The sequence below is a fragment of the Lycium barbarum genome, chromosome 9, assembly GCF_019175385.1.
Source record: "Lycium barbarum isolate Lr01 chromosome 9, ASM1917538v2, whole genome shotgun sequence".
NCBI lineage: Eukaryota > Viridiplantae > Streptophyta > Magnoliopsida > Solanales > Solanaceae > Lycium > Lycium barbarum.
The window spans coordinates 105,246,910-105,259,852 of NC_083345.1; the positions used below are offsets into that span (position 1 = coordinate 105,246,910).

Genomic DNA, 12,943 nt, shown 5'->3' on the forward strand with positions numbered 1-12,943 from the left:
GATTAGCCAAACATAAACTGCTACTCCCAAAAGTATTTTTTGAGAATCACTAAGAATAGAAATCATTTCTAAAAATTAACAAATTCTAAAAGACTGGCCAAATAGGCTACAGAGTCACATAGAAAGATTAGCAACGTTGCACTCAACTTTCAAATAACATCTCTATTTGAGCCCAAACGAAAGGAAGAAAAAAAGAAAGAATAAGCTAGCGTTTTGTCATAGATTTGGTGAAACTTTAAGAAAGGAGTTTTTAAGTTGTGTCGATTTTTTTTTTTTGGAAATTTGAAATTGTGTTGGACATGCATTTTACTTGAGAAAAAAATAAAAATTTTGTGAGTGAAAGAAAAACTCACCCAAAAATTGATCAGTATTTTTGGAACTTGAAATTTTTATAAAAAATTCATCAAATTCCATAGATAAACAATGTTTTTAATTTCTTTTGAGAAAAAAAACTTTCAAAATCTATAGCCAAACAGGATCTAAAAGAAATATCCCAAAAAACCCCCCCCCCAAAAAAAAAAAAAAAAGAAGAAGAAGAAGGTGGGTGTACTTGTCAAAACCGAGGATTTTCCTTCATAGTTGATTTAGACCAGTGTGTGTCCATTTTAATTTGACCGTATTTTGACTAAACACACACACACACACAACAGTCGCCTGAAAAAAGCTCTCCACCTTCTCTCTGCTGCCTGTGAGCTTCGCCGGTCTCTTTTTTTCCGGCGAAATCGATCTGTAAGTTTACACATCTTTCTCTCTCTAGATTTCCTGCTTTCTCTCTCTTAACGCAACAAAAAACCCTAACTACTTTGTCCAATGATTGTTAAACCTACAATGCAAATTGCAAGTCAAATTGACAGCTACTGTTTCGTGATTTTTAACTATCCTTTCGTTGATCTGCATTGTTAAGCTTCCGTTTGGCCATAGATTTTGTAGTTGAGACTTGAGAATTTGAGTTTTCCAAGTTGTGATTTTTGGAACTTGAAGTTGTGTTGGACATGCATTTTACTTGGAAAATAATTTGAATGTTTTGTGAGTGGAACTGAAGTTTCTCCTAAAAACTGGCTCATTTGGAACTTGAGATTATTTTGAAGATAAATTTTCAAAATCTGGTTAAATTTCATGGCCAAACAGATATTTGAAGATAAATTTTCAAAATCTATGGCCAAACGCTAGCTTAATTCATAGCTTTCTCACTCTAGTTTTGCTACTTTGTGTTTCTCACAAAAAAAAAAAAACCCTAACTCATTTGCCTAATGAATGTTAAAGGTACAATGCAAATTGTAAGTCAAGTTGAAAGCTACAGTTTCACGATTTTTTAATATCTGTTCGTGGTTTTTCCAAACTGATCTGCATTTTTATTTGCTTTCTGTAATAATCACTATAAAAGGGAAGAAAATGATTTATTAAAGGCTTTTTTCAGTTTCAATCGTTGAAGTTAATGAATGAGCTTTGTTTTGTTGTTAATGTGTTTAAATTGTTTGTTTTTATGACATGTTTTTGACGTGACATTGCTCTACATTGTATGAAATGCAAGGTGCAATTTGCATTGTACCTTTTCATATCTTTCTCTCTCTAACGGAACCAAAAAAAGCCTAACTAATTTGCCTGTTGTTTCTTAAATGTACAATGCAAATTGCAAGTCATATTGAAAGCTACTGTTTCGTGATTTTTAAATGTCATTTCGTGCTTTTTCCAAACTGATCAGCATTTTTATTACTAGCTTCCGTTGGCCATAGATTTTGAAGTCGAATTCAACTTGAATATTTGAGTTTTTTGAGGTTGTGTTTTTGGAACTTAGAAGTTGTGTTTGGGCATGCATTTCACTTAAATTTTGTCAGCGGAAGTGAAATTTCTCCCGCAAAACTGGCTCAAAGTATTTTGAAGATAAATTTTCAAAATCTAATCAAATTCCAAAATAACAGCTGACATATCTCTCTCTCTCTAGATTTGCTACTTTGTGTTTCTTACGTTAATAAAAAACCCTAACTAGTTTGCCTAATGATTGTTAAGTATGCAATGCAAATTGCAAGTCAAATTGAAAGCTACAGTTTCGTGATTTTTCCAAACTGATCTGCTATGTCTCTGAGCATGACTAACCAACTTTTCTCTAAAAAAAGAGAAGAAATTGAATTATTAAAGTTTTTTTCAGTTTTAATCGTTGAAGTTAACAAATGAGCTTTGTTTTGTTGTTATTGTGTTTAAATTTTTTTGTTCTTATGACATGTTTTTGACGTGTCATTTCTCATTACTCTACATTTTATGAAATGTAAGATTAGTATATTGCAAATTGCATGTCAGATTGTCTTTTATTTTCCTTTTTCCGAATGCTTAGTGAAAGCTACAGTTCCGATTTGTAAATATCCTTTGGTGATTTTCCCAAACTGATCTGCATTGTTAATTAAGCTCTCGTTTGGCCATAGATTTTGAAGTTGAAACTTGAATGTTTGAGTTTTTGAGGTTGTGCTTTTTGGAACTTGAAGTTGTGTTTGGACATGAATTTGACTTGGAAAATAATTTGAAGTTTTGTGAGTGGAAGTGAATTTTCTCCCCAAAACCCGTTTTTGGAACTTGAAATATTTTGAAGATAAATTTTGAAAATCTGACCAAATTTCACGGCGAAACAGATATTTGAAAATTAAATTTCAAAATCTATGGCCAAACGCTAGCTTATTTGCTTTCACCGGATGTTGCTTCCAAAGTTGTGGTGGTATACTAATGCGACTCTGATCATGACTAACAAACTTTTCTGTAACATTTCTCTCAAAAAGGGAAGAAAATAAATTAGGCTCTTGTCATTTTTAATGGTTGAAGTTAAGGAATGAGCTTTCTTTTGTTTGTTAATGTGTTTAAATTCTTTGTTTTTATAACATGTTTTTGACGTGGCATTACTCTACATTGTATGAAATGTAAGATTAGTATATTTCTTGAGAAAACAGTATTCTGTATGATATTTGCCTCTCTGTCTTTTCTTTTGCAGTTAATGGAAACTTCATCTAGTGGATATCGATTTCGGAGAATACCACACCACTCCTTCGCTGGTTCTTTGAATTTAGATCCGCTGGTGAGTTTGGTATTCAAGCATTTGGACTTACTAATGCTTCTTTGTTTAGACAGAGACTGATAGAAATAGGGAGGAAATGATCCTTTATTAGTCCCATCTGTTATGTTTCTTTTATCTCTAGTCTTTTTTCATTGTCAATAAGGAACTACAAGGATGAGATATTTAAGCTCTATATTCTTAAGAACTAAGCCAGCACGGCTCCAGTTTGTGCTGCAAGTCGGTGATAGCCAAATTACTAAGGAAGCCACTTTGTTTGGTCCACAAAGATGCTAAGAGGACCACTGCTTGCTTTACTGATCTTCGTAGTCCTTACATTGCTTTCAGGCTAGTTTCACATTACGCCTGCTTCTTTTGCCCATCTCAGCCATCTGGTATCTTTGACATTCAAAACCTTTGCACCTACCATTCTTTCCGTTCGTATCATTTGCCTCTCTAACACCTGCTGTAGCAATTGTGTTTGCTCAAATGTGCATCATCTACAACTTAAAAATTGTTTACGATACCTTTCCATGATCCTCTACAACTGGCTTTACATCTGGATTGTCCTCAGGTTTAGTGATTATATAGATTGTCAACTTGCTAGAATAGAGCCATGCACTATAGATGAATGGGGAGAGGAATAATATTTCTAGATCTAGTGGGCCCCGACGGAGAAGATAAAAAAGAAGATCAAACCTGGAAAAAAGAAATGCCTTATCCGTTTATTGACCGCTTGTTTTTAGGATTTGTTCGACCTCGATTCTTATGGAAATTGGAAAGAAAAATAGAAGCAGGTTCTCAGTTTTGAGACCATCATCACTATAGTCTCTTTCAGGATCCACCTAGTGGTCAAATCTCCCCACACGATATGTGTTCAGGAGGTTTCTTTGCTTCTCAATTCGATTTGTGTCCACTGAAAACATAACCTAAATAGTCTTTTGCGCTGGCAATCCATGTCAAGAAATAGCAACGTCCATTTTTGCTGTTTCTATGTAAGATGTCAATCATGATAATATGCGTCTATATAAGTTGGATCTTGTGAAGGCCATTGCCAAGAGAATTGAAAGTTTTTGGACTTTGTTACGATGAAGATGGGATTTGGGGACACTGTTACCTTTTAAAAAAAGCAAAAGAAGAAACTGGGATTTGGGGACAGGTGGATAACTATCTCCCATGCTATTTATCTTAGTGATGGAAGCTTTGACTAAGATGATGGATTAAGCTGTGGCAGTAGGTTCTTAAAGGGCATCAAGGCTTCCATCATGATGCAAAACTACGTGTTAGTCACATATTTATTGTTTGCGGACAATTTACTTGTAGTGTGATGAAAAAATCTCCCAGTTGGCATTATTTAGACAAATTCTCATGTAGTTTCAGCTAGTGCTACGAACCAAGCAACTTCACAAAGTGCGAGATCATTTCAGTGGGTGAAGTGGATACATTGAGCATGTTACACCAATGCTTAATTGTAGATTAGAACTCTCCCTTCCATGTACTTGGACCAACTTTGGGTTTTTCGAACAAAGACTAAGTCGAGTGGAACCTTGTTGCTCAAAGAGTTGAGAAGAGGTTAACACGGTGGAAAAAGATGTACTTGTCAAAAAGAGGGACAAAACTACTAGTTAGAAGCAGACTGTCTCGCATGCCCCCGTATATTACGTGTCTATCTTCTAGGCTCCAAATTAGTGTGGTAGAAAAGTTGGAAAGGCTCCAAAGGAACTTCTTGTGGAAGTTAGTTGATGGAACACAAAAATTTCACCTAGTTAGTGGGTGGATAGTTACTTCTCCAAAAATATAAGGAGGTTTAAGGTGGAAGACCTTAGAGTTTTCAACAAGGTACTACATGGGAAGTGGCTATGGGAAGTGGCTATGGAGATTTAAGATTGAGGAGCCGGCATTATGGACGGAGGTGATAGTAGAATAATATGGAGTCCTAGAAAGGGTATGGAAAACGGAATTACCTTATGGATGTGATTTTTTTGAGGAATATCATGAAAGATGGAGAAGATTCAATGATTTAGTTACTTATAGATTAAGGGATGGAAGTAGCTTTAATTTTCTTGTATGGATCAAAGATGGTGTGAGAGAGTGTGTTGAGGATGTTCTTCCCTAATTTGTTTAGAGTTTCAGGCTAGAAAAAGATGATGGTGCAACAGATTGGTGCAAGAAGGGGAGTTTATGAGGACTTAAGGTTCAAAAGGAATACATTAGAGAGGGAGGCGGATGAATTCTTAATGTTGATGTAGCTACTCTACTAATTGAATGCCACATTGTCAAGTTTCCCCTATGTGTCTTTTTGATTCCCAGAGATTCACTTGGTGGGTAGCAAAGGGGGCGATTCTAACAACGAAGATCATGAAAAAGAGTAGTACATGCTTAGTGTATAGATGTTTAGGAGAAGATGTGGTATCACCTCTTGGTACATTGCCAAGTGGCTTCACACGTGGTGGCTGAACTGTTTCAATGATAGTGGGTAATGCCTAGCTAAGTGAAGGATGCACACATAGTTGGGTCACTAGAAGAAGAAAGAGAGACTCAAGGAATGAGACATTTCCTTACTATCCATTACATGGGTCTTGTGGAAAGAGAAAAATAGAAATTTGCTTTTGAGGTGTTAGAAAATAATTTTGTATATTTGAGGAATAGCCTCTTATTCTTAGCTTTTGCTGCACCTACAAAATTCCTATTTGCTAAGTTGCTTAGACTCGGGTACGGGTGCTGATACCGGTGCAGATCTAGAGGTTGGATCCTTTGTGGTCTAAATTTTAAGATTCGGGGTACCAATCCATGTATGTATACGGGTGTGGCGATTCAGCCATAAATAATTCAAATATCTAAAAATAGAGTTATATGTCTAAATTATGTGAAAAACTTACGAGGTATTCTGAGGAGAAAGTATTGATCAAAAGGAGAATCCCAGAAGGAGATAAAAGGAACATGACTGACATAGAAATTTCTATATACAAAGTATTCCATTTTCTTCAATTTCACCTTAGCTTTTGTTTGATTACAAAAATTATTGTATCTGTCCCTAACTTCTCTGTTGATTTTGGTCAAAGTACCCAAAATCGGTTGACCAAATCCGGTAGGGATCCCACACCCACACCCACACCCACACGCACACTCACGTCGTGTCGGCACGAGTGCGGCACCGAAAGTGAAGAGTCCGAGCAACTTAACTTTAAATTATTTAATTTATTTTTCACCGACTTCTATTTTTTCCCACTGGCCACATTCTGTGTGATCGCTATTGGAAGCGTCGAGTGGTAAATCTAGATAAGTAGTTGTGGAAGCTCCAACCCTGCTATTGAGCATCAGTGCTAAATTCTCAATAGTTTACTTAATTAATTCAGATAATCTCATCCTTCTTGTGGTTGATCCTGACACTTCCTGAAACCTTATAAGACATGTGTCAAATAATTCAATTTATTAATGTTATGCGTCACAACTTCCTACCTAGGTCTTCCTCTTGGGGCTAAATTCAAATCCTCTAACATTTGGAGTGGAATTATAGAAAAGTTTGAGAAGAAGCTTGCATCCTGGCAAATGAATTACCTTTCAATGGGTGGTAAGCTGACCCTAATCAACAGTGTGCTCAGCAGCATTCCAACCTATTCCATGTCACTTTTTTCTATACCAAGTAAAGTTCTGGAGCAACTAGATCAAATCTTTCTTTGGGAGGGAAACAGCACTGAGCACAAATTTCATCTAGTCAATTGGGATACTGTGATGCTGCCAAAACACCAAGGAGGATTAGGCATCAGGGAGCTGGCAAAGCACAATAAATGCCTACTAATGAAGTGGTTGTGGAGATACACACAAGAGGACCAGAGTCTATTGAAAGAAGTGGTCAGGGCTAAACATGGATTCCAAAATCATTGGTGTACTAAACAGGTAACTGGCACACATGGAGTAGGAGTGTGGAAGAGCATAAGCAGACTTTGGGGTGAATTCTCACAGAATCATCATCTGGTTGTAAGGAATGGCCAACATGTCAAGTTTTGGAAGGACAGGTGGCTGGGAAACACCCCTCTAAAGAGTGATTTCCCTGCCTTGTTCCAAATAGCTAGGGAGCCAGATGCAATAGTACAGCAATATAGAGATGGGAATTTCTGGAATCTAACCTTCAGAAGAAACTTGCAAGACTGGGAATTGGAGGATTTGTTCACACTCTTACAAACTTTCAATGGATTCACAAGCAATGACAATGCGACAGATCAATTTTGGTGGGGTCACTCAGATGGGGGCAAGTTCACAGTGAAGGCAACTTACAAGTTGGAATGGTGCAGAATGCCATCACTGACAACTGGCCTTGGAAGCTGATCTGGAAGGTCAAACTCCCACTCAAAGTTGTTTGCTTCAGTTGGACAGCAGTATATGAAGCCTGCCTAACACAGGACAATCTGGCAAGGAGGACATTTCAGATGGTGAATAGGTGCTACATGTGTAATAGAGAATCAGAAACCCACAACCATATTTTCCTGCAGTGCTTAGCCGCAGCAGATCTATGGCATATTTTCCTCACCTTTTTTGGACTCAAATGGGTAATGCCAAACGCTATCAGGGAAGTTTTTGAAAGCTGGAGCCAATGGAAAGTTGACAGCACCATCAAGAAAGTTTGGAAGATGATACCAGCTGCCATCATTTCGACTATATGGAATGAAAGGAATAGTGGATGTTTTAATGGTCTTTCAACTAGTCAAACTATGCCCAAAGCTAAATGTCTTTTTTATTTACATAGTTGGGCCTTTTTATCCCCAATAGATTCCCCTGATAGCCTTTTAGATTTTGTTTGCTCTTTAGTTATGTACTTGAAGATTTTTAGCAAGAAGAAAGGGCTTCTTGTATTTCTGAATGAATATACAATCCATAAGAATAGGTAAGTATACATGAGTTCTAAGACTAAATAAGGAAAGACAATATTACACAATCAATTCCTAATCATTCACATCAATACAATATATTCCTAAAATTAAGCTATCAATCTTAATCATCAATATCAAATCAACATCTCAATCTTAGTCATTAATACCAAATCAACACTCCCCCTCAAGTTGGTGCAAAGATGTCGCACATGCCCAACTTGCAAACCAGTGTATTAAAAGTCCGTTTGTTGAGGCCTTTAGTAAACACATCAGCTAGTTGTTTTTCTGATGACACGTGGAATAAACTCAAGACACCACATGTGACTTTTTCTTTGATGAAGTGTCGATCAATTTCAACGTGCTTTGTTCGGTCATGCTGGACTGGATTTCGAGCTATACTGATTGCAGCCTTGTTGTCACAATACAAGGAAAGTTTTCTTTTTTCAGACAATCTCAATTCTTCTAGTAACTTTTGTAACCACAAAAGTTCGCAAACACCCTGGGCCATAGCTCTATATTCTGCCTCCGCACTTGATCTAGCAACTACACTTTGCTTCTTGCTTCTCCAAGTGACCAAGTTTCCTCCTACGAGTGTACAGTAACCGGATGTAGACCTTCTGTCATCTAAAGACCCAGCCCAATCTGCATCGGTAAAGGCTTCTATTTGGAGGTGACCATGTCTGGAGTAAAGTAGACCTTTTCCTGGAGCAGACTTCAGATACCGCAAGATGTGAAAGACAGCTTGCATATGAGGATCTCGAGGATCATGCATAAATTGACTCACTAGGCTGACTGAATAGGCTATGTCTGGTCTAGTGTGAGAGAGACAAATGAGTCTTCCAACTAGCCTATGATATCTCTCTTTATCAACTGACTTTCCAACTCCGCTTTGTAGTTTGTGATTGCTTTCAATGGGTGATTCTGCTGGTTTGCAACCTGTCATACCTGTTTCTTTCAAGAGATCCAGAATATACTTTCTTTGAGAAATAAAGATTCCTCTTTTTGATCTAGCAACTTCAATTCCCAAGAAGTACTGCAATTTTCCTAGATCCTTGATCTCAAATTCCCGTGCCAACAACTTCTTCAATCGGGTCATCTCCTGTCATTACTATGTCATCAACATAAACTATGAGAAGAGTGAGTTTACCCTTTAAATGTCGTATAAAGAGGGTGTGATCCGCATTGCTTTGTTGGTAACCAAAGGAGATCATTGCTTTATAGAATTTGTCAAACCAAGCTCTAGGAGATTGCTTCAATCCGTACAAGGCTTTCTTCAGTCTGCATACCTTTCCTTGACTTTGTTCAGTACCAAAACCAGGAGGAATCTCCATGTACACCTCTTCTTCTAAGTCTCCATGAAGAAATGCATTCTTCACATCAAACTGTTGCAAGTCCCAGTCAAGATTAGCTGCACAAGATAGAAGAATTCTAATAGTATTCATTTTTGCAACAGGAGCAAATGTCTCTTGATAATCCACTCCAAAAGTCTGAGTGAATCCTTTAGCCACCAATCTTGCTTTGAACCTTTCAATGGAACCATCAACTTTATGTTTTACAGTGAAGACCCATTTGCAACCAACCAACTTCTTGTCTGGTGGTGATGCGACAAGTTCCCAAGTCTCATTCTTTGATAAGGTCTTCATTTCTTCCATCATGGCTTGCTTCCACTTAGAATCTGCAAAAGCTTCCCTCCAATTCTGGGGAATAGACACAGAAGAAATAGACAAGGAAAAGGCTCTATAGGAGGGCGATAAAGAATTATAGGAAACAAAGTTAGATAAAGGGTGTTGAGTGCAAGATCTGACTCCTTTCCTGTGAGCAATAGGCAAATCTAACTCATTAGGAAGTATAGATAATTCACCAGAAGAAGAAGGTTCGGCTTCGGCAGGTTGTATGATGGCTTCTTCTGCTCTATTTCTCCTTGAGTAAGTAATCAAATCAGGCCTATCCAAACGCCCAACAGTCTCCCCCTGAATTCTTTCACTTTCTCTTATGGCAGTAGTTTCAATAGTCTCCCCCTGAATTCTTTCTCCAATTTCACTTTCCCTTGTGGCAGTAGTTTCAACAATAGAACTAGGAAAAACCATCTCTTCTTCTTTATAATTCTCCCCCTGAAGAGGTGATGGTGTAATACTGAAATAGGGCTCAGATTCCCGAAAGGTAACATCCATACTGACAAAGAATCTCCTAGAAGGAGGGTGATAACATTTGTACCCTTTCTGTGTTGGAGAATACCCAATAAAAGCACATTTAAGAGCTCTAGGTTCAAGTTTCCCAGAGTTCCTAGCGTGAACAAAGCAAACACACCCAAATATCTTTGGAGGAACAGTATAGTCATTTTTACCCTTTAAAGCTTCTAAAGGACTCCGGAAATTAAGAGTTTTAAGTGGCATTCTATTGATAAGGTAGGCAGCTACTAGAATGGCATCCCCCAGTAAGGCTTCGGCAGATTCATAGTAAACAAAAGGGATCTTGCTACTTCTAACAAATGCCTATTTTTTCTTTCAGCAACCCCATTTTGTGCACTAGTATAAGGACAACTAGTTTGATGCATTATCCCAAAAGACTCCAAGTAAGCTCCAAAAGTTTTATCCATGTATTCTGTGCCATTGTCAGTTCGAAATATCTTTATCTTAGCCTCAAACCGAGTACAAATCATCTTATGAAATGACTTAAAACAGGAGAAAACTTCACTTTTGGCTTTTAACAGATATACCCATGTCATTCTAGTGCAACAATCGATAAAAGTAACAAACCATCGACTACCAGACAAAGAAAGTGTTTGAGTAGGACCCCAGACATCAGAATGAATAGTCGAAAAGGGAATTGTGCTTTTATTGTCACTCAGAGGATAAGAGTTTTTAGTGTGCTTGGCATATTCACATGCATCACAAGACAAAGATTCAAACTCAGTTCTAGAAAATAAACCAGGGTATAACTTTTTTAAAGCAAAAAAAGATGGGTGTCCCAACCGTCTATGCCACTGTATTATTTCTCGGTTGACATCCTTATTTCCTACAAAAAAGGCCTGACCAGAGTCTTGAGTTCCATCGATCAAATATAAGCCATCATGCAATCTACCACTGCCAATCTTCTTCCCTGTATGAAGGTCTTCAAAAACACAATAATCAGGAAAGAATCTGACACTACAGTTTAGTTCTTTGGTGATAGCGCTAACAGATAATAGGTTAATAGGAAAATCAGGCACATGAAGAATGGATGATAAGGTAATATCAGAAGTACAAAAGATTGAACCTGTTCCAGAGATAGGGGTTAGGGAGCCATTGGCTATTCTGACATAATCTCCTTTGGGACTAGGAGAGTAATTTTGAAGGCCTTTAGAAGAGCCTGTCATGTGTCTATTCGCACCAGAATCAATAATCCAACAATTAAGCTGAGCATTGAAAGTAATACCTGACTGCACATAATTGGGGCTAGCAACATTAGAAGAGCCAAGTTTGTTCAGAAGACGGCGAAGATATTGAACTTCATCTTGAGACAAAGTCTCTCCAGAAATAGTGTCACCCATATTATCTGGATGGGAAGGGTTAGAATAGGCCTATGACCCGAGAACTGAAAAAAAAAAAATTCCAGAAAAAAATCGCCGGAAAGTTGGCTGCCACGCCGGAATCCTAATTCCGGTGATCGGAAAAAAATCAAAACTGATAGGGATAGGCTCAGAATGTTCCAGCGAGCGACCCAACAGAGAAAAATAATCCAGAAACGAACTGAACGGGAGGAGTTTTTTGTGCGGACAGCCACAAAGAGAGAGAAAAACTCGACCTCTTTGATAAAACACGGAACCCTAGTGCTGCGAGGGAGAAAACTCACCTCAAAAAGGCAGCAATGGCTCTGATACCATGAAGATTTTTAGCAAGAAGAAAGGGCTTCTTGTATTTCTGAATGAATATACAATCCATAAGAATGGGTACTTATACATAAGTTCTAAGACTAAATAAGGAAAGACAATATTACACAATCAATTCCTAATCATTCACATCAATACAATATATTCCTAAAATTAAGCTATCAATCTTAATCATCAATATCAAATCAACATCTCAATCTTAGTCATTAATACCAAATCAACAGTACTAGAGCTGACATTCTTGTGCTCAATCTTTTGTAACTACTTTGCATCTTCTGGATGCCTTGAATAGGATCAATTACTTCATCACAAAAAAAAAAAGAAGGTATTGTTTGCAAACAAGAGATGGGAAACCCCCACGATACGTCACACTCTCGACTAAAATATTTACGAGAAGAAGAGATATATTTGGTGGGGATTCATGGGTGTATGTCCAATTAGAAAAGGCCAAAACCTGAGGTTTTGAGAGGGAACTTGTTTTAGTTCATTTTATTGGACAACCTTTAGCAGATGTTTTGGGTGTCCTTTGTAGAAAGTATGTTTTGTATCAAACTGTTTTTTATACATCTTGTAGCAGGATTTTTCCTTTCAATCTCCCAAATGACAAAACAAAGTTACATTCACTGTGTTTTTGGTGCCAAATCTCAGTTTAACTTGGATAGCACATATGCATATTCCTTATTGAGTGCTTAAAAGCTATCCTTCATAAACCCTGTGCAGAATTTACAATCTGCAGTTTACGACTAACTTGATCAAGTACTCTCTCTTTTTTATAGTTGCGTCGTGTAATTCGTGTATTGTCCTTTTGGATTGTTGATGGAATATGGTGGCAGATAATGTCTGTAGCTGTGTATCCACTTTGATATTAAATATTATATTGACAATTTATTCAAAATTATCTGTACAATAAACTTATTTATTCTTAATCACCGCTTGATAAATTCCTTTGTCCTATTGTCATGATCTCCTTATTCTTTCCTTTCATTGCAGCTTGATGAAAATTTGGAGCAGTGGCCACATTTAAATGAACTTGTGCAATGCTACCGAACCGACTGGGTAAAAGATGAGAACAAGTATGGTCACTATGAAAGCGTCAGCCCCCCTTCATTTCAGAGTCAGATATATGAGTGTCCTGATACTGATATTGAAACAGGTGAAATTCTACTGGGACAA

At 37.4% G+C, this 12,943-nt stretch overlaps 1 protein-coding gene across 1 annotated transcript in view; it reads left to right on the forward strand.

Annotated features, from left to right (window-relative positions):
- The first annotated feature begins 530 nt into the window (after positions 1-530).
- LOC132609242 (guanine nucleotide exchange factor SPIKE 1) overlaps positions 531-12,943 on the forward strand; it is a 51,813-nt gene continuing 39,400 nt past the window's right edge. The window contains exons 1-3 of the mRNA XM_060323119.1: positions 531-729; positions 2,975-3,058; positions 12,761-12,923. Coding sequence (XP_060179102.1) covers positions 2,978-3,058; positions 12,761-12,923 — 244 coding nt within the window. The 5' untranslated portion in view covers positions 531-729; positions 2,975-2,977. The remainder of the gene's footprint in view (positions 730-2,974; positions 3,059-12,760; positions 12,924-12,943) is intronic.